The following is a 27846-nucleotide window of genomic DNA, read 5'->3' as shown; positions in this document are numbered from 1 at the left end:
CATCACTGTGTCTTTGAAACAGATGACAAGCACCATATTGCACAACATCCTGCTAATGGGACTGACTGGAGAATGGAAAGGCAAAGGGGTTATAACAAAAAAAAGGTCAGCAAGAGGGAATAAGAACATCATACCCATTAAAAAAAAAATGGTAACTGACCATCGAGTCATATATCACCCGTCAGCAGATGTGCTTCTCACTGGGCCTTTCAAGTGTATGGAAATGTATAGTATCCAGCATAGATTTATTTGTCCCTGAACTGATGATCACTTCCTGGAAGATTTTAGTTATGAGTTCAGTAGTATGTAGGGCAGCTAGATATTTTGGTATCAGATGTTATAATAAATTCATACTGGATCTTTGGTTACATGCAGTGTTTGGATTCCACTCAGAGCACGGTGCATTATGGACCAAATGACCATCTTCAATGAAGTTTTTTTTTCTTTCACCTCAAAGGAATCAAAACTGCCTCCGATGTCCTAATTGACAGGTATTCAGATGTCTCCTATTGAACTTCCACTTTTCAGAGAATTGTAAGTAAGCAGTAGGCAGAGTACCTGGTATCCAGCATTTTTTAGCAGCCTTCTCAATGTCCCTTGGGATCTGTGGGTGGAACACAGATTTGGGCTAATACTGCAAAGAATTATCAACAAAAATATACTTCATTTTTTGAAGTGACAACTTCATTCCTGATCATACCCTATTGGTATTTGCTTTCTGTGGACATTTGAGAGATAGAAATTTAATAATCATTCTTAGCTCATAAGTAGATCTCAAAGCACTTTACAACGAAGGGTCAGTATCAATGTTGTCACCGATGGGGCAACTGAGGCAAGAAGAGATTAAGTGACTTGCCCAAAGTCATCCAGCAGGCCAGTGGCAGAGGTGGGAATAAAACCAGGTCTCCCAAGTTCCAGTCCAATGCTCTATCCACTATGAATATTCAGAGAGTGAATTTCAAAGTCACATGCATTCTGATTTTCAGATTAGCCCCCCAGAACTGCTTCCTCACTCATCTAAGCAGTATCAAAAAACAATCCCCACTGATAGTTGATTTATTATTACATTTTGAATTGTGGTTGTGCCTAAGAGTCCCAGTCATCACTGGGCTAGGTGCTGCACAAATGCAGAACAAAAGACGGTCTCTGCCCCAAAGAGCTTACAATCTAAGAATAAGAAAACAACTGTTTAATTTTGTCTAGCTACAACTAACCCGTTTCTTTAATTTTGCATAGTTGAAAACTATTTGCAAGTTAGAAAGTTTGCAAAATATACATCAAATATTCTAATGCGCTAAACATCAGAATGGTGGCAATTCACATCCCCTTAACTTTATGTTTCTCGGACCTGATTCTTCCTTGCACCTAGGGTCATTATTTGCATCCACATGAAGTAAGGATAGATTAACATATTGCTATTTTGTTTCCTTTTTACAAGAATCCTTACCTGCTCAGTTCATAGGGAACTTCCTTATTTTTTTCTCCACAGTGGAAAGAATTGTTCTGTAGATGCTGAATCAAGTAGTGTTGCAGGCAACAGTTGAAGTGTGTTAGAAGTGAAGCTTGGCAGATGGTACATGCTTTGTTGGATATCCAGGCTAAAGAAAAAAACCATGAGTGTTAGTAAGCTTACCTGCCCTTAAATACAATGTTGTGTGCATTTTGTTCCCCTGTGACATCCAGGATTCCATGAAAGGATTAATTACTATTATCATTATTTGTTTGTTTACTTGCAGTGCCAACAATGGGCGAGGCACTGTCAAAGCACATAGGAAGATAGCAAAATAATCAAAAATCTATTCTGCAATTCTGCGCCAGCAAGACACGGGCTGTGGTTGCTGCTTGAAAGGCAAAACAAAATCCCACATTTCGCATCACTTACTGAAGTCTAAATTAAGACCATATTGACATATACATTTATCACATGTTTGATTGGAAAAGAAATTCTTCACTTCTCCAAGAAAGCACATCTACTATTCATGTTATGGGATGGGTGCTTTGCTCCACCCCAGAAGCCATTGCATTTCAGGGATGGGTGTGTGATCCCCACTACATATATTGTACAGTATATAGTGTCCATTCCTGCTCCCACTGATATCCACAAATGTTTTGCCATTGAATTAAATTGGATGAAAACACATTTGTAAAGAAATTGTGGATCCTTTAAGACTGATAGTCACCATATAAATCTAAGCTATGAATTAGTTATTAATTAACCCTGGGTAAATTAATCGGGAACAGCTTTTTAAAGGATTTCATATAACATGTTTTCTGTACAAAAAGAGTCTTTTTTCTTGTTTATTTCTTTCTTCTCATGGACAATCCCCAGTGATAACTTTCATGGCTCTTATTGAAGCTGCTCATTGTTTTGTTGATACATAATTAAAGCACACTTCCATATGAAATTAGTGTACTGTATGTATTTACTCTTTATTGTAATTACTGTTCAAGGGCTGTGCTGTCTATATGCTACTTCATATACCATCATCTCCCTTCCTTGAAGGAAATAGCTACTCATTCTCTCATTTCCTTCTAATCTACTCAAGTGATACAACTGCCCTTTAACCTATGGACAGTAATATTAGCTTGTTGTGTCAGCATCTTTCATGAAAAAAGACATGCTAGGGAAGCCCGGGATGCCTCTTGTTTTTGTCCACTCAGAACTGGATGTTGCTATATTGAACTTCCAGGTCATACCCACATTAGGTGAATCCTCACGACTTTTCTACTTATTAACATTGTTTCAATGAAATGTTCTGACTATTGTAAGAAAACCTTCTTGCAAAGTCACTGAAACTTAAGCATCTGCATAGACTCCACATGGAATGCTAACCAGATAGAAACACGACTATGTGGCATCATTTTGTGTACTTTGTTTTAATCACTTTCCTGGAATCCCAAAGTTATAAACACATCAACGTCTTGCTGCTCTACAGGAGCTTTTCTTTTCATGCATTGCAATTCAGCAGGTGGTCTTCAGGGATAAAAGTCTTCTTACAAAACTAGTTCTAGCAAACTAAAGACATAGAATCATAGAATATCAAGGTTGGAAGGGACCTCATGAGGTCATCTAGTCCAAACCCCTGCTCAAAGCTCATGAGGTCATCTAGTCCAAACCCCTGCTCAAAGCAGGACCAATCCCCAATTTTTGCCTCAGCTCCCTAAATAGCCCCCTCAAGGATTGAACTCATAACTCTGGGTTTAGCAGGCCAATGCTCAAACCACTGAGTTATCCCTCCCCCCCATCATCAGTTTCCATCCAAGGAAAGAGCCAAGGTTTAAGTTGACTTTGACTCTGACATGAAGTTTCCAGGGAGACTAAAGTGACTGGTAAACTAGTCAGAACCATTAAACAAAAATAGTTAATTTATAAAAAAACAATGAATAAAACTTTCATGATGATTTATTTCACAGAGAAGATATAGAATAGATGTAGTTCTGAGCTGGAACCCAGCTAACCCTAGCCCACTCCATAAACTTTCCTAAAATTTAGATATGGCTCTTAAACTCAGTTGAACTCAAACATGCCAGAATTTGGATAAAGTATCAGAGGGTAGCCGTGTTAGCCTGTATCCACAAAAACAGCAAGGAGTCCGGTGGCACCTTACAGACTAACAGATTTATTTGGGCATAAGCTTTCATGGGTTAGAACCCACTTCATCGGATGCATGGAGTGAAAATTACAGATGCAGGCATTATTATACTGACACATGAAGAGACAGGAGTTACCTCACAAGAATTTGGATCAAATTTCATGGCTGTGGCCCATCTTCAGGCTGAGTCAGAGTACATTTGAATTGTATGTCATCTACAGTAGATCTAGGATCTTGTTTAAATGAATATTGTGCAATTCCCTTTCATGTAGGGACATAACATTTAACACATTTTTTCAGACTGGTTGATTAAAGTACAAGGAAGTCCAATGACCCATAAATCTTTACAGGGCCTGCAGCACATATTATAATCCAGGACCCTTCCAGAAATTATCTAGTCCATTTTTGCCAAGTATGTATTTTATGTAATTGATAACTCACTTTTTCCTTGTAGCTGATCTTATTGTATTCTTCATGGTGTCCCACAGGGCTGCATTCTGGCCCTCATTCTTAGGAATGTCTGAATTGGCTTCTCTTTTTCAACCAGCATGAGGAGTGAAATTATCATTGCTCTACTACATCAATATCACTCAGGTCTGCTTTGATTTACTAGCAGATTGATCCCAGTGGTCTAGCACTGCTCTCTTGCCCAGCAGATGTGCAGATCTGGTTGTTGTCTCAAAGGGAATGGTGTAAACACCATTGGTAGAGTTTTTCAAGACTACTGGAATTACCATACTGGATCAGATCCATTGTCCATCTAACCCAGGCTCTGACTGTAGCCAGCATCAGATAAAGGTGCAAGAAATACCAGGAAGGTGTGGGATGATCTCCCCATCCCTTCTTCATGAAGGTCTCATCCAAATCCTTCATAATTAAATGCTGGTTTAAATCATGAAGCATGATTTATTATAGATATTCAAAAACTTTCACAAGTATTAACCATTATAACTCTGGCTTTTCTTGTAATCCATATTAATGTCCAATTCCTTTACAAATCTCACTAAATTCTTGGCTCTATAACATCCTGTAGCAATGAGTTCCACAGTCTTAAAGGAAATCTTCTACTGACATGGGTATAGACAAGATGAATCAGGATGTCTCCGACATCAATGATTTTATATTAGAAAAAGGTTATAGACTCAGCATATCCAAGACCAAAAGTAGCTTACTTAGCCACAAGAGTGCTATTCCTTTTCTTTAAATGGTGGGTACCATAACTGTGCAGATGCAGTCAACATTTTTAGAATTTGTTCTGCATGTGTAATGATCCCAGCATGTTCCATCACTTTGATCCAGGGACCATCAGAACTCATGAACAGATCCTTAAAGGGACCAATGGGAGTTATACACTTAAATACATAAAAGCATTGACCTCTACCACTTCAGAGAAAGAAGTATCTCCAATAGCCTGTAGCAGTACTAGGCTGTTATCCTATAAGAAAACTGCCACTATAGGGGGATAATGAATGTGCATATAGCTCACCACTTGTGAAATTACTTGGGCCATCAAGCAATTAAAAAAATTAATCATGATTAATCGTGCTGTTAAATCATAATAGAATACCATTTATTTAAATATTTTGGATGTTTTCTACATTTTCAAATATATTGATTTCAATTACAACACGCAAAACAAAGTTTACAGTGTTCACTTTATATTTATTTCTTTATTTATATATTTATTTTAGTTCAAATATTTGCACTATAAAAAACAAAAGAGCAACAACAGTGCCATGCAAATATCTGTTCTCACTTTCAGGTGACATTGTAATTAAGAAGCGGGCAGCATTATCTCCTGTAAATGTAAACAAACTTGTTTCTCTTAGCGATTGACTGAACAAGAAGAAGGACTGAGTGGACTTGTAGGCTCTAAAGTTTTACATTGTTTTGTTTTTGAGTGCAGTTCTGTAACCAAAAACTACATTTGTAAGTTGCACTTTCATGATAAAGAGATTGCTCTACAGTACTTGTATGAGGTGAATTGAAAAGTACTATTTCTTTTGTTTATCATTTTTACAGTGCAAATGTTTTTGATAAAAATAATATAAAGTGAGCACTGTGCACTTTGTATTGTGTGTTGTAATTGAAATCAACATATTTGAAAATGTAGAAAAAACACCCAAAAATGTTAAAAAATTTTCAATTGGTATTTAACTGTTTAAAAGTGCAATTAATCATGATTAATTTTTGAGTTAATCGTGTGAGTTACCTGCAATTAATTGACAGCCCTAGAATTTACTTGTGTCATTTTTTACTCCCAGACACACAATTTTCAATATATAGCTAAGAATGGGCAAAAGGTTTTGCAAACAATAAGAACTGACCTGAAATCTTGCCCACAACTCAGAATGAACTTATTTGATGTTCTAATACATTTTTTAGTATTTCTTGTACCACTGCACATTTTAGTGCTACCACTGCTGGAATATTGTGCTTATTTTTGGTGTCCATACTTCAAAAAGGATGTTGAAAAATTGGAGGAGGTTCAGAGAAGAGCCCCGGGAATGATAAATGGATTGGAAAACATGCATTATAGTGCAAGACTCAAGAAACTCAATCTATTTAGCTTATCAAAGAGAAGGTGAAGGTGTGATTTGATCACAGTCTATACGTACCTACAGGGGGAATAGAAATTTGATAATAGGCTCTCCATTCTAGCAGACAAAAGTATATAACAAGATCCAGAGGTTGGAAGGTGAATCTAGAGAAATTCAAACTAGAAATAAAGTACACATTTTTAACAGTGAGGGTAATTAATCATTGGAACACCTTACCAGGGGTTGTGGTGAATTCTACATCACTGGAAATTTTAAAATCAAGATTGGACGTTTTTCTAAAAGTTGTGTTCTAATTGAGCCACATCCATTGGACTGGAAGCAGGAATTAATGCAGGGAAGTCCTGAGGCCTATGTTATTCAGTAGGTCAGACTAGATGATCACAATCATTCCTTTGGACCTTAAAATCTATTCATCTATGAATCTAAGAGGCTGTTTAGAACCAGAAATGAAAACATACAGAAGAAAAAATAAACATCCTCCCAAACCCCATGAAAAAGCATACTTTTCATAATTTAAAGCCTAATTCTGTATATCTGAGAGGTTCAGATAAGGTCTAGAGAAGCATCTGAACTCTAGGATGCTCTTCCAATGCAAACATCGAAACCTTTAAGGGCTCACCAATATACATGGAGTATAACCCTATTTTTATAATCCAGGCATTGGCATCAGGTTGAATTTCATGTTGTGTTTAAATCTGAACTATATTTTTTAAAACTATGTTTTTATAGTAATAAAAGACCTGCCTTCTCAACTGACTAAATGATTCCATTGTGCTTTATATTCAGTCCTACTCTAAGGCCCTGGGAAGAGGCCTTTTCACAATAAACCATATTATAATGAATGAATAAATAATTCTTTGCTTTGAGATCCTTGGATAAAAGGTGCTATAGAAGTGCACTTTAGAAATATTTAGTAATGTTACGTTTAAGCACAGGCCTATGAAATAGGTATATCTATACTACAGTGGGGAGTTGGACTATAGCAACCTGCCCACAGTTACACAATAGAATCTGGAATAAAATCTACACATGCTGATTCCTACACTCCTGCTCTAAATTAAAAGAGACATTTTTAGTGGCTTCTCTTTAGTAAACAGGTGCATGGTATTTAGAGCTCTCTGATGTGCCCCTGTGAATCAAGTCTTATTAACTTTATTTTTATTTATTATTTTTACCATGGTGGCACCTAGATGGTTGGCTGGGTTGGGATCCCATCATGTTAGGTGCTGTACATAGATATCGTAAAAGACATCCCATGCCTGAAACTGTTTCCAATCTTAGTGTAATACAAGACTTGATAGGTGGAACAAACCGAGCTTCTGGAGGATGTGTGAGTACTACAAGCATGTCTTTTCATAAACTAGCTGTGGGCACAATTAGTAGTTATAGGAGGAGGAGTACTTGTGGCACCTTAGAGACTAACCAATTTATTTGAGCATGAGCTTTCGTGAGCTACAGCTCACTTCATCAGATGCATACCGTGGAAACTGCAGCAGACTTTATATACACACAGAGAATATGAAACAATACCTCCTCCCACCCCACTGTCCTGCTGGTAATAGCTTATCTAAAGTGATCAACAGGTGGGCCATTTCCAGCACAAATCCAGGTTTTCTCACCCTCCACCCCCCCACACAAATTCACTAAGTACTCCTTTTCTTTTTGCGAATACAGACGAACACGGCTGTTCCTCTGAAACCAGTTATAGGAGGGTTTGTTTTGTTTTTGTTGCTATCAGTTCAGTGGCAATAATCTCGGCTTGCCTCATACCTAGCTATTATCAGGCATAGCTTCTTGTGCTGCGGAATGAAATTGGAGCATGATTTCAGCTTCTTTTGCCAGAAGCTGGGAATGGACAACAGGGGATGGATCACTTGAGGATTACCTGTTCTGTTCATTCCCTCTGGGGCACCTGGCATTGGCCGCTGTCGGAAGACAGGACACTGGGCTAGATGAACCTTTGGTCTGACCCAGTAGGGCCATTCTTATGTAAGGTTCTGTGTTGAAGTGCAATTCCTTCTTGGGCTTGCTTGTTCTGCTGCTTTAGTTCTCTACTAGTAAGGTTCTGGCCCTCTCCATTATTTCAGGGTTTTATCTCCTCATAGGCTGGCTATTTTGTGGATAATATTACTGGATTCCAATCATATGTCAGCATGGAGAACAGAGGCCAATTTCTACTCCTGGGTATCAATTTAATACTTAATACACTCCCTCCTGGGACCTGGCCTAGCAGAGGCTCTTTTTGCATGGCCAACTCCCATGATCTATACCATACTGTTTCACATAAGCACGCTGTGTGTGTCTTTCTTTTTGCCACATGCTCTTGCAGTCCTACATCAAGGACTGATCTCAGACAAACAAACTGAATGTGTCAGTGCTTTAAATTAGAAGGAAGACTTGTGTCTCAGCCCACTGTAACTGCAGGGCCACACCCTGCAGGACAGGAAAAAAACATCCACCCCAACAGATACCATGCACAAGAGAAGAAACTTCATTTCCATTATCACCTCCCTTCATCCACTCAAAACACATCGCTGCAGGGGTTGTCATGGTGATGCAGGTTTGACCTCTCACTTTTTACTCTTCCAGGAGCTAAAAGGTAAAAACGAGGTATTCTGTCTCAAATAGAAATCAACCTCCCTCCGTTAAAATGGCATTCAGTCACTTTTGCCCTTCGTCAAACCTAACGCTCTGTGGCCAAGATTAAAATTAATGAATTAATTTAATTAAAACAGCCTAGAGTGCAAAGAAACAGAGAGGGCTTTATTCAAGAGCAGTACCAGGATTGTGCCTGACAGTAAAGGCCCCCGTCAAAGTTTCCCAGAAATCCATTTACCGTGCCCTGTGCTTCCCCTCTTTTTCTCGCTCAGGCTATGTCTGCAGTGGTTTGTTTGGTTGGTTTGCTTTGGTTTGGGGTTTGTGTGGGTGGAAGCTCTCGGGCAAGAAATCAAACTATTGATTGAACTGTATAGCAGCCTCAGAAGCCATTATTAGCATCCTGCCATATGCGAGCCTGTAAAGGCTAAATTCATTTATGTATATTTATATTCTCGAGACGTGGGCTTCAGCAAACCAGCTGTTTTGCCAGATTGGCAGAGGCAGGCTGGCACAATACTCTCTAGTCTCTGGATCAAGGCAGTCAACTGAGCAGAGGTGTTTATGTGGATGTGTGGGGTGGTCTCTGATTTTTGTGCTCGAGAAGCTGTCCTTCTCTGTCTGCCAGTTTAGGAGCCCAGTCCTCTGCTTTGGTAACCATCACTTTTCCCCTCCCAGGCCTTTTCCCCACCAGTCTGACACAGCAGCAGGCCACGATCAATGTAATTGCAAAGGAGTTTTGTTTAGATTAAGGATGGGCCAGTTGCACAGGAAACCTCTGATGCAAATTCCCTAGCCCATGGTAGAGGTATGTCAAACCTACCTCTGCATATGAATTCCCCAGAATTACAAGCCAGGGGAGAGCTACTGATTTGTCATGACTGCGCTAGATTGAGCTGGGATATATGTTTTTTTTTTAAAAAAAAAAACTTCTGCAGAGCTAATAATAAAACAGGCATAGACAGGTCCAACTATTGCACCTCAGTGAAAAGAAAGCCTAGGTCGGGAAGAGGGCTAGTTCTGTGACCAACAACAAAATCCCAGTGTAGTAATTTAGTCTTACCCTAAAATTACACATCTCACCCTGGTTTCTCCTAACCGTGCAAGGGGAGAGCTAGCAGCTCCTTGGTACCTGCTCTTCCTCAATCGCAGACCATCAATCTGGGTAGTCCAAGCAGAGCAAAGACTTTGGTTTATCCATATGAAGTTTCCTTTAGAAACAAAGCCAGCCCCTACTACAATACAGCGATGATTTGGTTTCCCCATCTGACAGTGGCCAATGCTAAGAAAGGCATAGAGCCCTCATAATGCATATGACTGTGCCATACTGTACCATGAAGGAAGAACAGTGAATTGCTTCCTGACCCCACTGGTAGTCAGTTTATACCCTGACCCATTAAGATAGATGCTATTCATCAACCAAGTGCATCCTGTGGACCTGCATTCCAGGTTAATTATACCTGACACAGTAAAGCATTCCTCTTGTTTGACATAAACCGTTCCAAATATTTGTTTTTGGAGTAGCTGTTTTTCTATGCATGTGACCCAATATTAGACTGCAGCAAGCCTGGTCTGCTTCTTTGTAGAAGGCAGAAAGGGGGTGAAATTAGATGTAATTCACTTGTCTAATGCTAGAGGGGGGCATTTTCTAAGTTTAGGCTCTAGAGCAGGTGTGGCCAAACTGCAGCTCTTTTACAGTAAAAGTGCAGCTCACTGAATCCCCCACTTCCTCCCCTGCATTCTCCATCTACTAGACTTGGGGGAGGAGGGAGCTTGGGGCTTCTGCCTTCTGCCCAGTGGAGAAGGGTTCTCAAGCCCTCAGCATTGAGATGTACCTGCCAGGGCTCAGGGCCTCAGAAGGAGCAGGGCTGAAGCACCGAGCCCCAACATATGCCTCCCCCATGGCTGAAGACCTGGCAGACATTCCCCAGCTCTTGAACTTCTGAAGATTGTCATATACAATTCGGAGGACCAGTAAGTTTGGCTGCCCCTCCTCTAGAGGAAAGAGTCATCCCTGGAGAAGCTCTATGGGCTTCATTTCAGTTACACCAGGGATCCATTTGGCCCTTTTTGCACACACTAGGGGGCAGGGTATAGCAGCCCAGTACCATTGGTGCCTGTTGTAACTTTGGAAATTCAACAGCTGATGTGCATTTGGAAGCTGCTGACTCATCTGTAGTTCTGATCCTAAATTTATAACTCAAATGCATTTATAACTCTTTCTCTCCGTGTCATAGACAGCTCAATGTCTAGTTGTGGAATCTCCATCCTTAGAGGTTTTTAAGGCCTGGTTTGACAAAGCCTTGGCTGGGATGATTTAGTTGGGGTTGGTCCTGCTTTGAGCAGGGGATTGGACTAGATGACCTCCTGATGTCTCTTCCAACCCTAATATTCTATGATTCTATAATCCTGCATTTTCCACAGTCTCAAATATCCAAGTGCTATTAAATGAAATAACCAATGACATTCTACAGTTACAGTACAGACTATAACCACTAAATCCATATGAAAACCCCCTGAATACGTCCCTCTACCCCAGGAGAAACGTTCTGCTGTTCACATTTAATTGTACTAGCTATCATCTATTCCCACTCACCGGGCATTAAAATACACCCTGTTTAAGCTCTGAAGCACTTCTAACTGGAGTAGAGCTTGGATCTAAAATAGCACATATTTTACAAAGTGATGTAATGTGAAATATGTCTTCCAAACCCCCTCTCCATACTAGCTTTCTCCAGGGCTTTACCCAGAGAATCCTCTTTCTTTATAGTGCTATCATTAAAATGTTTGTTTATTAGTCAAATGAACTTGTCAGTAACTGTCTCCCCACCAACTCCACCCCTGCTCCTTAAATGCCCTACTCTGCAGCCTGGTTCCAGAGAACTTGGAATCATAGAATCATAGAATAACAGAGTTGGAAGGGACCTCTGGAGGCCATCTAGTCCAACCCCCTGCCCAGAGCAGGACCAATCCCAACTAAATCATCCCAGCCTGGGCTTTGTCAAGCCTGACCATAAAAACTTCTAAGGAAGGGGATTCCACCACCTCCGTAGATAACGCATTCCAGTGTTTCACCACCCTCCTAGTGAAAAAGTTTTTCCTAATATCCAACCTAAACCTCCCCCACTGCAACTTGAGACCATTACTCCTTGTCCTGTCATCTGCTATCACTGAGAATAGTCTAGATCCATCCTCTTTGGATCCACCTTTCAGGCAGTTAAAAGCAGCTATCAAATCCCCCCTCATTATTCTCTTCCGTAGACTAAACAATCCCAGTTCCCTCAGCCTCTCCTCATAAGTCATGTGTTCCAGTCCCCTAATCATTTTTGTTGCCCTTCGCTGGACCCTCTCCAATTTCTCCACATCCTTCTTGTAGTGTGGGGCCCAAAACTGGACACAGTACTCCAGATGAGGCCTCATCAATGTCGAATAGAGGGGAACAATCACGTCCCTCGTTCTGCTGGCAATGCCCCTACTTATACACCCCAAAATGCCATTGGCCTTCTTGGCAACAAGGGCACACTGTTGACTCATATCCAGCTTCTCGTCCACTGTCACCCCTAGGTCCTTCTCTGCAGAACTGCTGCCTAGCCATTCGGTCCGTATTCTGTAGTGGTGCATTGGATTCTTCCGTCCTAAGTGCAGGACTCTGCACTTGTCCTTGTTGAACCTCATCAGATTTCTTTTGGCCCAATCCTCCAATTTATCTAGGTCCCTCTGTATCCTATCCCTACCCTCCAGCGTATCTACTACCCCTCCCAGTTTAGTGTCATCTGCAAACTTGCTGAGGGTGCAATCCAAACAATCCTCCAGATCATTAATGAAGATATTGAACAAAACCGGCCCCAGGACTGACCCTTGGGGCACTCCACTAGATACCGGCTGCCAACTAGACATGGAGCCATTGATCACTACCCGATGAGCCCGACAATCTAGCCAACTTTCTACCCACCTTGTAGTGCATTCATCCAGCCCATACTTCTTTAACTTGCTGACAAGAATACTGTGGGAGACCGTGTCAAAAGCTTTGCTAAAGTCGAGGAATAACACATCCACTGCTTTCCCTTCATCCACAGAACCAGTAATCTCATCATAGAAGGCAATTAGATTAGTCAGGCATCACTTTCCCTTGGTGAATCCATGCTGACTGTTCCTGATCACTTTCCTCTCATCTAAGTGCTTCAGAATTGATTCCTTGAGGACATGCTCCATGATTTTGCCAGGGACTGAGGTGAGGCTGACCAGCCTGTAGTTCCCAGGATCATCCTTCTTCCCTTTTTTAAAGATGGGCACTACATTAGCTTTTTTCCAATCTTCCGGGACTTCCCCCAATCGCCATGAGTTTTCAAAGATAATGGCCAATGGCTCCGCAATCACATCTGCCAATTCCTTTAGCACTCTCAGATGCAACACATCCGGCCCCAGGGACTTGTGCACGTCCAGTTTTTCTAAATAGTCCCGAACCACTTCTTCCTTCACAGAGGGCTGGCCACCTCCTCCCTATGCTGTGCTGCCCAGTACAGTAGTCTGGGAGCTGACCTTGTTCGTGAAGACAGAGGCAAAAAAAGCATTGAGTATGTTAGCTTTTTCCACATCCTCTGTCACTAGGTTGCCTCCCTCATTTAGTAAGAGGCCCACACTTTCCTTGGCTTTCTTCTTATTGCCAACATACCTGAAGAAACCCTTCTTGTTACTCTTAACATCCCTCGCTAGCTGCAACTCCAGGTGTGATTTAGCCTTCCTGATTCCATTCCTACATGCCCGAGCAATATTTATATACTCATCCCTGGTCATTTGTCCAATCTTCCACTTCTTGTAAGCCTCTTTTTTGTGTTTAAGATCAGCAAGGATTTCACTGTCAATCAGCATTCTCCAGGGCTAGCAGGTCATTTTTAGGGCCCAATCAACATTCTGCACAGCCGACAGGCCACATTCGGGGCCAGTCAGCATTGACCAAAGATGCTGGGGTCATGTTCAGGAGCACCACTTTCCAAAGATGGCACCCCTGAGAATGAAGGAAAAACTTGGCAAGTGGGCAGGTTGGTGCCATAAGCATGTAGACTGCCCAGCACATAGTCCTCCCGGCACTTCCATTTGTGAAATATGGATGGGTGATTATGGGAGGTTTGGAACTATAACCAGCTGTTGCTTTACAGAGCAAATCCCTGCAATTTGCCCTATGGGACTACAGATAGCAGGGTATATTTATGTGTCTAATAAAAACCCCAACTGCATAAAAGATATGTTATAAATAAGTTCTATAGAAATGGCCCCAAATATTTTATCATTATAAAAAAATAGCATCCAAAAGAAAACATGTAGGACACCATATTGAGTATACGACTTCCAACCTCAGTGGTCTAATATCAGCTGTATTAAAACTATATGTATACGAACTGGAACTATTTTGTGGCTGCTTATGTCTTCAAGGGAACAATATTTATTTCCCAACTGATTCGGGGCAGGGGACAGCTTGAGGGTAAGGTACAGGTCCAGGAAAAGGTGACTTGAGAGCAAACGTTTATCATCAATCTGAACTCTACCACATATTTTCCTTTGTGATCTCAGGCAAAATATTTAATTTCAGGGTGCCTCAGTTTCCTCCACCATAAAACAAAGATAATAATACTGACCTCTCTGGGAGCTGAGAGACTGAATCCATGTTTGTGACATGCCTTGAGATCCTTCAGTAGAAAGCATGATAGACATAAAAATTGTAAATAAATCTTTGTTATTCACAGCAGTTTAATTTTGGACATACACTCTGTGATTGACCTTGGCCTATCAGTTCTTGTACTGTTTTAACATGTGCCTAGAAATGACAATGATAGACACACTTTAAAATTTGAAAAATTGAGCATACATCTGATTTGAAAACACTTTAATTCTGACCCCAAGATGATTCATATTCAGTTATGATTACAGTGTTTTTAAATCCTTCTTTTAACTCCACCTATCAGCCTTCTTTACAGTGAATGAAATGTAAAGGATTTACAACAAGGACATGCTAGAGTGTTGTTCTGGATAATGAAATGCCAGAGAGGGCTAGCTCATGCATTTCTTGGGAACCCCACACTTCCAGTAATTGTGCATAATGCAGGACCAGACCCAGGAAAGTTGTGCTTTCAGGTCAGATTTTGCTGGACTATAATGGCCCACGGGTAAGTGTTATCAGCCAAAGAGGAAAAAAAAAGACCAGGTTTAAAAGGACAATGATTAGATTTCTATTTCTGGATGGAATGTTTTCTCTAAACGTTTCTTTTAGAGGAACTTAAAAAATAATAGGTCAACAATTGCTAACTCCACACTGAGAACTTCCCTCCTCAGTCATTGAAAATCATCCTATTTTTCCCCTGGAATCTCTGATCTAGTGAAAAAAAGTGTCATTTTCCTTAAAACATTCTCTGCACGAAAACCAACTACACTTAAAAAAAGACAGCTGAGGTTACACACAGAAGGGCAATAGAAACACCAAGAACTTTTGGAAGGTAATATACAGATATGGGAAAGACTGATTAACATATAAAACAAAAAAGAAAAGGAGGACTTGTGGCACCTTAGAGACTAACAAATTTATTTGAGCATAAGCTTTCGTGAGCTACAGCTCACTTCATCGGATGCATTCAGTGGAAAATACAGTGGGGAGATTTATATATACAGAGAACATGAAACAATGGGTGTTACCATACACACTGTAACAAGAGTGATCACTTAAGGTGAGCTATTACCACCAGGAGAGCAGCGGGGGTGGGGGGGCTTTTGAAGTGATAATCAAGATGGGCCATTTCCAGCAGCAATTAACTTAGGCTTGAATAGAGACTGGGAGTGGATGGGTCATTACACAAAGTAAAACTATTTCCCCATGACAGGTTTCAGGGTATGTCTACACTATGAAATTAGGTCGAATTTATAGAAGTCGTTTTTTAGAAATCGGTTTTATATATTCGAGTGTGTGTCCCCCCACAGAAAACGCTTTAAGTGCATTTTAAGTGCAGTAACTCGGCGGAGTGCTTCCACAGTACCGAGGCTAGAGTCGACTTCCGGAGTGTTGCACTGTGGGTAGCTATCCCACAGTTCCCGCAGTCTCCGTCCCCATTGGAATTCTGGGTTGAAATCCCAATGCCTGATGGGGCTAAAACATTGTCGCGGGTGGTTCTGGGTACATATCGTCAGGCCCCCGTTCCCTCCTTCCCGCCGTGAAAGCAGCAGCAGACAATCGTTTCGCGCCTTTTTTCCTGAGTTACCTGTGCAGACACCATACCGCGGCAAGCATGGAGCCCGCTCAGGTAACCGTCACCCTATGTCTCCTGGGTGCTGGCAGACGTGGTACGGCATTGCTACACAGTAGCAGCAACCCCTTGCCTTGTGGCAGCAGACGGTACAATAGGACTGGTAGCCATCATCGTCATGTCCGAGGTGCTCCTGGCCACGTCGGCCAGGAGCGCGTGGGCAGACATGGGCGCAGGGACTAAATTTGGAGTGACTTGACCAGGTCATTCTCTTTAGTCCTGCAGTCAGTCCTATTGAACCGTCTTATGGTGAGCAGGCAGGCGATACGGATTGCTAGCAGTCCTACTGTACCATCTTCTGCCAGGCAGGCAAGAGATGAGGATGGCTAGCAGTCCTACTGCACCGTCTTCTGCCGAGCAGCCATGAGATGTGGATGGCATGCAGTCCTTCTGCACCGTCTGCTGCCAGCCAAAGATGTAAAAGATAGATGGAGTGGATCAAAACAAGAAATAGACCAGATTTGTTTTGTACTCATTTGCTTCCCCCCCACCCCCGTCTAGGGGACTCATTCCTCTAGGTCACACTGCAGTCACTCACAGAGAAGGTGCAGCGAGGTAAATCTAGCCATGTATCAACCAGAGGCCAGACCAACCTGCTTGTTCCAATAAGAGCAATTACTTAGGTGCACCATTTCTTATTGGAACCCTCCGTGAAGTCCTGCCTGAAATACTCCTTGATGTAAAGCCACCCCCTTTGTTGATTTTAATTCCCTGTAAGCCAACCCTGTAAGCCATGCCGTCCGTCGCCCCTCCCTCCGTCAGAGCAACGGCAGACAATCGTTCCGTGCCTTTTTTCTGTGCGGACGCCATACCAAGGCAAGCATGGAGGCCGCTCAGCTCACTTTGGCAATTAGGAGCACATTAAACACCACACGCATTATCCAGCAGTATATGCAGCACCAGAACCTGGCAGAGCGATACCAGGTGAGGAGGCGACATCAGCGCGGTCGCGTGAGTGATCAGGACATGGACACAGATTTCTCTGAAAGCATGGGCCCTGGCAATGCATGCATCATGGTGCTAATGGGGCAGGTTCATGCTGTGGAACGCCGATTCTGGGCTCAGGAAACAAGCACAGACTGGTGGGACCGCATAGTGTTGCAGGTCTGGGACGATTCCCAGTGGCTGCGAAACTTTCGCATGCATAAGGGCACTTTCATGGAACTTTGTGACTTGCTTTCCCCTGCCCTGAAGCGCATGAATACCAAGATGAGAGCAGCCCTCACAGTTGAGAAGCAAGTGGCAATAGCCCTGTGGAAGCTTTCAACGCCAGGTTGGGAATCAATTTGGAGTGGGAAAATCTACTGTGGGGGCTGCTGTGATGCAAGTAGCCCACGCAATCAAAGATCTGCTGATATCAAGGGTAGTGACCCTGGGAAATGTGCAGGTCATAGTGGATGGCTTTGCTGCAATGGGATTCCCTAACTGTGGTGGGGCCATAGACGGAACCCATATCCCTATCTTGGCACCGGAGCACCAAGCCTGCGAGTACATAAACAGCAAGGGGTACTTTTCAATAGTGCTGCAAGCTCTGGTGGATCACAAGGGACCTTTCACCAACATCAACGTGGGATGGCCGGGAAAGGTACATGACGCTCGCATCTTCAGGAACTCTGGTCTGTTTCAAAAGCTGCAAGAAGGGACTTTATTCCCAGACCAGAAAATAACTGTATGGGATGTTGAAATGCCTATAGTTATCCTTGGGGACCCAGCCTACCCCTTAATGCCATGGCTCATGAAGCCGTACACAGGCAGCCTGGACAGTATAGAATATCAGGGTTGGAAGGGACCCCAGAAGGTCATCTAGTCCAACCCCCTGCTCGAAGCAGGACCAATTCCCAGTTAAATCATCCCAGCCAGGGCTTTGTCAAGCCTGACCTTAAAAACCTCTAAGGAAGGAGATTCTACCACCTCCCTAGGTAACGCATTCCAGCGTTTCACCACCCTCTTAGTGAAAAAGTTTTTCCTAATATCCAATCTAAACCTCCCCCACTGCAACTTGAGACCATTACTCCTCGTTCTGTCATCTGCTACCATTGAGAACAGTCTAGAGCCATCCTCTTTGGAACCCCCTTTCAGGTAGTTGAAAGCAGCTATCAAATCCCCCCTCATTCTTCTCTTCTGCAGGCTAAACAATCCCAGCTCCCTCAGCCTCTCCTCATAACTCACGTGTTCCAGACCCCTAATCATTTTTGTTGCCCTTCGCTGGACTCTCTCCAATTTATCCACATCCTTCTTGTAGTGTGGGGCCCAAAACTGGACACAGTACTCCGGATGAGGCCTCACCAGTGTTGAATAGAGGGGAACGATCACGTCCCTCGATCTGCTCGCTATGCCCCTACTTATACATCCCAAAATGCCATTGGCCTTCTTGGCAACAAAGGCACACTGCTGACTCATATCCAGCTTCTCATTCACTGTCACCCCTAGGTCCTTTTCCGCAGAACTGCTGCCTAGCCATTCGGCCCCTAGTCTGTAGCGGTGCATTGGATTCTTCCGTCCTAAGTGCAGAACCCTGCACTTATCCTTATTGAACCTCATCAGATTTCTTTTGGCCCAATCCTCCAATTTGTCTAGGTCCTTCTGTATCCTATCCCGCCCCTCCAGCGTATCTACCACTCCTCCCAGTTTAGTATCATCCGCAAATTTGCTGAGAGTGCAATCTACACAATCCTCCAGATCATTTATGAAGATATTGAACAAAACCGGCCCCAGGACCGACCCCTGGGGCACTCCACTTGACACCGGCTGCCAACTAGACATGGAGACATTGATCACTACCCGTTGAGCCCGACAATCCAGCCAGCTTTCTACCCACCTTATAGTGCATTCATCCAGCTCATACTTCCTTAACTTGCTGACAAGAATACTGTGGGAGACCGTGTCAAAAGCTTTGCTAAAGTCAAGAAACAATACATCCACTGCTTTCCCTTCATCCACAGAACCAGTAATCTCATCATAAAAGGCGATTAGATTAGTCAGGCATGACCTTCCCTTGGTGAATCCATGCTGGCTGTTCCTGATCACTTTCCTCTCATGCAAGTGCTTCAGGATTGATTCTTTGAGGACCTGCTGCATGATTTTTCCAGGGACTGAGGTGAGGCTGACTGGCCTGTAGTTCCCAGGATCCTCCTTCTTCCCTTTTTTAAAGATTGGCACTACATTAGCCTTTTTCCAGTCATCCGGGACTTCCCCCGTTCGCCATGAGTTTTCAAAGATAATGGCCAATGGCTCCGCAATCACAGCCGCCAATTCCTTCAGCACTCTCGGATGCAACTCGTCCGGCCCCATGGACTTGTGCACATCCAGCTTTTCTAAATAGTCCCTAACCACCTCTATCTCCACAGAGGGCTGGCCATCTCTTCCCCATTTTGTGATGCCCAGCGCAGCAGTCTGGGAGCTGACCTTGTTAGTGAAGACAGAGGCAAAAAAAACATTGAGTACATTAGCTTTTTCCACATCCTCTGTCACTAGGTTGCCTCCCTCATTCAGTAAGGGGCCCACACTTTCCTTGGCTTTCTTCTTGTTGCCAACATACCTGAAGAAACCCTTCTTGTTACTCTTGACATCTCTTGCTAGCTGCAGCTCCAGGTGCGATTTGGCCCTCCTGATATCATTCCTACATGCCCGAGCAATATTTTTATACTCTTCCCTGGTCATATGTCCAACCTTCCACTTCTTGTAAGCTTCTTTTTTATGTTTAAGATCCGCTAAGATTTCACCATTAAGCCAAGCTGGTCGCCTGCCATATTTACTATTCTTTCGACTCATCGGGATGGTTTGTCCCTGTAACCTCAACAGGGATTCCTTGAAATACAGCCAGCTCTCCTGGACTCCTTTCCCCTTCATGTTAGTCCCCCAGGGGATCCTGGCCATCCGTTCCCTGAGGGAGTCGAAGTCTGCTTTCCTGAAGTCCAGGGTCCGTATCCTGCTGCTTACCTTTCTTCCCTGCGTCAGGATCCTGAACTCAACCAACTCATGGTCACTGCCTCCCAGATTCCCATCCACTTTTGCTTCCCCCACTAATTCTACCTGGTTTGTGAGCAGCAGGTCAAGAAAAGCGCCCCCCCCCCCCTAGTTGGCTCCTCTAGCACTTGCGCCAGGAAATTGTCCCCTACACTTTCCAAAAACTTCCTGGATTGTCTATGCACTGCTGTATTGCTCTCCCAGCAGATATCAGGAAAATTAAAGTCACCCATGAGAATCAGGGCATGCGATCTAGTAGCTTCCGTGAGCTGCCGGAAGAAAGCCTCATCTACCTCATCCCCCTGGTCCGGTGCTCTATAGCAGACTCCCACCACTACATCACTCTTGTTGCACACACTTCTAAACTTAATCCAGAGACACTCAGGTTTTTCTACAGTTTCGTACCGGAGCTCTGAGCAGTCATACTGCTCCCTTACATACAGTGCTACTCCCCCACCTTTTCTGCCCTGCCTGTCCTTCCTGAACAGTTTATAACCATCCATGACAGTACTCCAGTCATGTGAGTTATCCCACCAAGTCTCTGTTATTCCAATCACGTCATAGTTCCTTGACATCACCAGGACCTCCAGTTCTCCCTGCTTGTTTCCAAGGCTTTGTGCATTCGTATATAAGCACTTGAGATAACCTGTTGATCGCCCCTCGTTCCCAGTATGAGGCAGGAGCCCTCCCCTCACAGACATTCCTGCCTGTGCTTCCTCCCGGTATCCCGCTTTCCCACTTACCTCAGGGCTTTGGTCTCCTTTCCCCGGTGAACCTAGTTTAAAGCCCTCCTCACTAGGTTAGCCAGCCTGCTGGCAAAGATGCTCTTCCCTCTCTTCGTAAGATGGAGCCCGTCTCTGCCCAGCACTCCTCCTTCATGGAACACCATCCCATGGTCAAAGAATCCAAAGCCTTCTCTCCGACACCACCTGCGTAGCCATTCGTTGACTTCGACGATTCCACGGTCCCTACCCAGGCCTTTTCCTTCCACGGGAAGGATGGACGAGAACACCACTTGCGCCTCCAACTCCTTTATCCTTCTTCCCAGAGCCACGTAGTCCGCAGTGATCTGCTCAAGGTCATTCTTGGCAGTATCATTGGTGCCCACGTGGAGAAGCAGGAAGGGGTAGCGATCCGAGGGCTTGATGAGTCTCGGCAGTCTCTCCGTCACATCGCGAATCCTAGCCCCTGGCAAGCAGCAGACTTCTCGGTTTTCCCGGTCAGGGCGGCAGATAGATGACTCAGTCCCCCGGAGGAGAGAGTCCCCGACCACCACCACCCGCCTTCTCCTCTTGGGAGTGGTGGTCGTGGAACCCCCAACCTCAGGACATCGCATCTTATGCCTTCCAACCAGCGGAGTCTCCTTCTGCTTTCTCGCCCCAGACATATCATCTGGTCCACTCTCCTCAACGGTACCTGTGGAGAGAACAGTAGTCAGGAGCTGTTCAACTACAGGCTGAGCAAGTGCAGAATGGCGGTAGAATGTGCATTTGGACGTTTAAAGGCGCACTGGCGCAGTTTACTGACTCGCTTAGACCTCAGCGAAACCAATATTCCCACTGTTATTACTGCTTGCTGTGCACTCCACAATATCTGTGAGAGTAAGGGGGAGACGTTTATGGCGGGGTGGGAGGTTGAGGCAAATCGCCTGACTGCTGGTTACGTGCAGCCAGACACCAGGGCGGTTAGAAGAGCACAGGAGGGCGCAGTACGCATCAGAGAAGCTTTGAAAACCAGTTTCATGACTGGCCAGGCTACGGTGTGAAAGTTCTGTTTGTTTCTCCTTGATAAAACCCCCCGCCCCTTGGTTCACTCTACTTTCTTGTAAGCTAACCACCCGCCCCTCCTCCCTTCGATCACCGCTTGCAGAGGCAATAAAGTCATTGTTGCTTCACATTCATGCATTCTTTATTCATTCATCACACAAATAGGGGGATGACTACCAAGGTAGCCCAGGAGGGGTGGTGGAGGAGGGAAGGAAAATGCCACACAGCACTTTAAAAGTTTACAACTTTAAAATTTATTGAATGCCAGCCTTCTGTTTTTTGGGCAATCCTCTGTGGTGGAATGGCTGGTTGGCCGGAGGCCCCCCCACCGCGTTCTTGGGCGTCTGGGTGAGGAAGCTATGGAACTTGGGGAGGAGGGCAGCTGGTTACACAGGGGCTGTAGTGGTGGTCTGTGCTCCAGCTGCCTTTGCTGCAGCTCAGCCATACACTGGAGCATACTGGTTTGCTGCAGCAACCTCAGCATTGAATCCTGCCTCCTCTCATCACGCTGCCGCCACATTTGAGCTTCAGCCCTGTCTTCAGCCCGCCACTTACTCTCTTCAGCCTGCCACCTCTCCTCCTGGTCATTTTGTGCTTTCCTGCACTCTGACATTATTAGCCTCCACTCATTCATCTGTGCTCTGTCAGTGTGGGAGGACAGCATGAGCTCAGAGAAAATTTCATCACGAGTGCGTTTTTTTTTTCTTTCTAATCTTCACTAGCCTCTGGGAAGGAGAAGATCCTGTGATCATTGAAACACATGCAGTTGGTGGAGAAAAAAGAAGGGACAGCGGTATTTAAAAAGACACATTTTATAAAACAGTGGCTACACTCTTTCAGGGTAAACCTTGCTGTTAACATTACATACATAGCACATGTGCTTTTGTTACAAGGTCGCATTTTGCTTCCCCCCACCGGGTGGCTACCCCCTCAACCCTCCCCTCTTCCTGTGGCTAACAGCGGGGAACATTTCTGTTCAGCCACAGGCAAACAGCCCAGCAGGAATGGGATCCTCTGAGTGTCCCCTGAAGAAAAGCACCCTATTTCAACCAGGTGACCATGAATGATATCTCACTCTCCTGAAGATAACACAGAGAGATAAAGAACGGATGTTGTTTGAATGCCAGCAAACATACACTGCAATGCTTTGTTGTACAATGATTCCCGAGTACGTGTTACTGGCCTGGACTGGTAAAGTGTCCTACCATGAAGGACGCAATAAGGCTGCCACCCCCAGAAACCTTTTGCAAAGGCTTTGGGAGTACATCCAGGAGAGCCGTGAATGCCAGGGCAAATTAATCCTTTCACATGCTTGCTTTTAAACCACGTATAGTATTTTAAAAGTTACACTCACCGGAGGTCCCTTCTCTGCCTGCCGGGTCCAGGAGGCAGCCTTGGGTGGGTTCGGGGGGTACTGGCTCCAGGTCCAGGGTGAGAAACAGTTTCTGGCTGTCGGGAAAACCGGTTTCTCCGCTTGCTTGCTGTGAGCTACCTACAACCTCATCATCATCATCATCTTCTTTGTCCCCAAACCCTGCTTCCGTGTTGCCTCCATCTCCATTGAAGGAGTCAAACAACATGGCTGGGGTAGTGGTGGCTGAACCCCCTAAAATGGCATGCAGCTCATCATAGAAGCGGCATGTTTGGGGCTCTGACCCGGAGCGGCCGTTCGCCTCTCTGGTTTTCTGGTAGGCTTGCCTCAGCTCCTTAAGTTTCACGCGGCACTGCTTCGGGTCCCTGTTATGGCCTCTGTCCTTCATGCCTTGGGAGATTTTGACAAAGGTTTTGGCATTTCGAAAACTGGAACGGAGTTCTGATAGCACGGATTCCTCTCCCCAAACAGCGATCAGATCCCGTACCTCCCGTTCAGTCCATGCTGGAGCTCTTTTGCGATTCTGGGACTCCATCATGGTCACCTGTGCTGATGAGCTCTGCATTGCCACCTGCAGCTTGCCACGCTGGCCAAACAGGAAATGAGATTCAGTTTGCGGTTTTTTTCCTGTCTACCTGGCCAGTGCATCTGAGTTGAGAGTGCTGTCCAGAGCGGTCACAATGGAGCACTCTGGGATAGCTCCCGGAGGCCAATACTGTCGAATTGTGTCCCGTACCCCAAATTCGACCCGGCAAGGCCGATTTAAGCGCTAATCCACTTGTCAGGGGTGGAGTAAGGAAATCGATTTTAAGAGCCCTTTAAGTCGAAATAAAGGGCTTCATCGTGTGGATGGGTGCAGGTTTACATTGATTTAACGCTGCTAAATTCGACCTAAAGTCCTAGTGTAGACGAGGGCTCAGAGTAGCAGCCGTGTTACTCTGTATTCGCAAAAAGAAAAGGAGGATTTCTGGCACCTTAGAGACTAACAAATTTATCTGAGCATAAGCTTTCCGATGAAGTGAGCTGTAGCTCACGAAAGCTTATGCTCAAATAAATTTGTTAGTCTCTAAGGTGTCACAAGTACTCCTTTTCTATTTCCCCATGTTTATTCCCCCCCCCCCCCCCCCACTCCCCACTGTTCCTCAGACGTTCTTGTCAACCGCTGGAAATGGCCCACCTTGATTATCACTACAAAAGTCCCCCCCTCTCCCCCCCCGCACTCTCCTGCTGGTAATAGCTCACCTTAAGTGATCACTCTGGTTACAGTGTGTATGGTAACACCCATTGTTTCATGTTCTCTATGTATATAAATCTTCTCACTGTATTTTCCACTGAATGCATCCGATGAAGTGAGCTGTAGCTCACGAAAGCTCATGCTCAAATAAATTGGTTAGTCTCTAAGGTGCCACAAGTCCTCCTTTTCTTTTTGCGAATACAGACTAACACGGCTGCTACTCTGAAACCTGACATATAAAACAAAAACCACTTGAAACTTGTATTTATGTATATAGGACTCTTTTCCTTGACGGCAGGAGGAAAGTTTTAAATCTACTCCTACTCTCCCACTCCTACAAAGAAGTTTTAGAAGGAGAAAAATATTGCTAGGGTGTTGTTTTTTGTTTTTAATTCTTCAGGTAGTCTAAGTGTTCTTTCACACAGTTAAAGGAACTGTTAATTCCAATCATTGCATAGCTTCTTGAGAGCTTCCTATCACAGTGCAATTGAGTTTGTTTCTGTATCATGTAACTTAACTGCCCTCCACTGGATGTAAAAGGCAAACACAAGTTTTGTATTGAAGTCTAAAAAGCACAGCCCTGTTCTGTCTCTCTGCCGTCCTGCAGCCCACAGGTTAGTATAATTTGAGTTAGTAATTCTGAGCAAAGGAAGTCATCTGATGAAAATTCTCTCTTATTCTTCAGCAAAGTGATCATGATGCTGACTTTCTGTTCCTTGCCTTGTAGCCTCTCCCGTCCTGTGTTCTCTGCAATGGCAGTTAGATAAATGAAACTATTGTCAGTGAAACAAATGTTACTCAGAGTGAGCATTTCTGTGGTGATATTGGAATGCTAAGTGCTCTCGCTCACACAAGCAGCAACCACTTTTCCAGGGCTTAGTTAAGACCAATTTCTCAGAAAGTCAGAGATAGAAGGTGCTAGTCACCTCGTTCTTCCATCAGTTATTGCTGACTGATATATTCTCAGCAGCAGCAGGAGACATTTTAGAGCTTCCACAATTCTTGCCCTTCTGCCCAATGGTTTTGGTGCCATGACTTTGAGAAATCTTTTGAGTTGTTCATTACCAACTTAACAACCTGTCCAGACCCAAGGTGAGAGATTCTCCTGAAACAGTTGGCTATATCACTTAAACCCACGCAAGGAGCTGTCATTCAAAGCTCTGCTTATGCTTTTTAAGGAGTCACTAAATAGCATGGTGATGTGTGTGGTATAAGATGCCATATAGAAGAGAATCAACAGCATCTGAACTCATGTCTTAGTAGGTACACAGGCTGATGAAGGATTTTTCAGCTATTCCCCATCCCCTCTCCTCCCCCAGGATCTGTGTCACCTCTAACTTTTGCTATGCATCCTGCCCCGAGGTTAGCATTCATGCCTTCCACATGATGCATTTGGGTGGGCTTCCACTCCGCGGGGCACAGAGTGAGTCTGCTTAGCCCTTCCAGTTGGTGGTTTCCTTTAGACACAGTGGCTCTGAACTGAAGACTGTCGTGTTCAATAAGGTTTAAGATCCCAGTTGCCTCAAGATTTATCTTTTCGTTTCTGGTGCAGTCCTTGATGGCTCAGAAACGCGACTCTTGTCTGATTGTCGCTCTCCATCAGAATCAGGGAGACAGCTAGTGGAATGGTGGGCAGAAATGTGTGTTCTGCAGTCCCTGAGTCACAGGCAGCTGACACCTGGGTTTCCTGGACCAAGGGCCAAACCTTTCCAGTCCTTGCTCAGGAAAAACCCAACTGACCTCTAGGTTTATTTTGCCTGGATAAGGACTTCAGGATTTGACCTTTGGAACCTTAAACCAAGTGCTACATTGATTTAATTCCAATTTCAAATTAAAGGTTTTGCCTTGAGGAACAATGACTCTCAGAGCAGTGTTGGATTACAGGGTGAGTGGAGCAAGACCTGTTTTCTACTTTATTTTCAAGTAACTTCTGTCCTCATCAATTTTGTGTTGTCAATATTCAGAATCCTCATTCTAACTACAATAATGAAAACAATGCCAAATTATTGAGGGTATTGGGGGGGGGGGGGAGGGTGTCAGTGAGTCTTTCCTCCCCCTGCTCTACAGTCTGCAAACAGCATTCACCTTAACTACATGACTTTTTTTTTTTTGTAATTTATGGAGCATTACATATCGTGCGGCCATAATGCCAGCTGATGTAATGTGTAATAAATTTGAAATAACCAAACATTCATCATTTATTTTTCTCCTGATGTGACAACATGGAACATAAATTGAAAAGAAAGTTGCTTTAAAAGACAAAAAGCAAAGCGGAAGAAAAAGAAAAGAAAGAGAGAGAGAGAATGTTCTTGATGCCATAAATAAATCTGTCCAATTAATAACCTATCTGACCATTTTCCCCATTCACAACTGTGGTACATTCCATTTTAAAACATTTTGTTATTGTACAGTGCATCAAAGTAGGCAAAGAAATATTAGGGAATGTCACAAATGATTGCTCCAAACTGTATGTTTATGAAGAGTGTGCACCTGAGTTACTGGGCTGGCAAAGTTTGCTGCCACAGACTTAATGTCTGAACATCCTGATGAGAAAGCCCTGCCAGCTACACACGCCTCTCGTCAGATGGTCAGAGAGAAGCAACAGTTTGGGCTGAAGGCACAGCTGTTTGTTGTTCTTTGCTGGAGAAAACCTACAGAGTCATGACAGTCAGTGGGTCAAAAATCAATAACACATAAAGAAAATCTTACATGGTAACCATTATTCCCTCTTATACCAAGGACTAACAGTATAGAGGTATATTAACAGAGATATACTTTATAATAAGGATAACTTTCCAACAGTAATCTAATCTTAGTACTATCATGTAATTGCTACAGTACAGTAAGTATATATATTATATTGTAAAACATGGTAGAAGACCACACACATGGTCAGGACAACCAGCCCACAAATTGCTATATTTCAAAAGCCACATGATCAGTTTGAGAGGCCAGAACCTCAGCTGGTGTAAATTGTCATCACTCCATACACTCCATGAACTACAACAATTTACCCAAGCTCAGGATTTGACCCCAAACTCTTTGGTGCTAGTTTGAATTTGCAACCCTTTTGCCATCAATGATAGTTTCTTACAGTTAATAAAAATTAGTCCAATCATGGAGTGCAAAAGTTACAATAGGACGGTTGCCTGGCTTGCATTACCTATAAGGTGACCAGAGTCTACGGCAGCTGAGTGGCCTCTTTCTGGCTTTCCAATCACAAGGCTGTTCTGTGTTTTTTATATATATTCAACAAAGAAAAAAAATGGTTCTGAAGCAGAATGGTGAACTTACCCTTTAAGCTCTTGATGTCTGTTTCTGTGCTTTTTGATTAAAGTTTACACCAGAAACTCAAATAGAAAAAAAAAATCCATACAAACAATTCCCATCAGAAATGATGTAAAGTTCAATGTCTTGTCTCTGGCAAGAGATGAACTCAATTTTCACAAGCAAGACAAGTTACAGTTGCA

At 43.8% G+C, this 27846-nt stretch overlaps 1 protein-coding gene and 1 long non-coding RNA gene across 2 annotated transcripts; both read right to left on the bottom strand.

Moving 5' to 3' along the window:
- Window positions 1–27846, bottom strand: LOC142073501 (uncharacterized). The gene is made up of 3 exons (XR_012670385.1): window positions 27671–27846; window positions 1448–1598; window positions 1–604 (listed from the first exon to the last, which is right to left on the bottom strand). It is a non-coding gene; the product is annotated as an uncharacterized LOC142073501 (long non-coding RNA).
- LOC142073500 (myb/SANT-like DNA-binding domain-containing protein 7) lies at window positions 22001–24046 on the bottom strand. Its single transcript, XM_075133338.1, has 2 exons — window positions 23125–24046; window positions 22001–22512 (listed from the first exon to the last, which is right to left on the bottom strand). Exons 1-2 carry the CDS (start codon window positions 23705–23707, stop codon window positions 22454–22456), a joined length of 642 nt encoding a protein of 213 aa, XP_074989439.1. The 5' UTR covers window positions 23708–24046; the 3' UTR covers window positions 22001–22453.

Source organism: Caretta caretta, chromosome 10 (genome assembly GCF_965140235.1).
Source record: "Caretta caretta isolate rCarCar2 chromosome 10, rCarCar1.hap1, whole genome shotgun sequence".
NCBI classification, from domain to species: domain Eukaryota; kingdom Metazoa; phylum Chordata; order Testudines; family Cheloniidae; genus Caretta; species Caretta caretta.
Note: the sequence above shows the minus strand (reverse complement) of the source record. Positions and strands in the feature narration are given on the sequence as shown.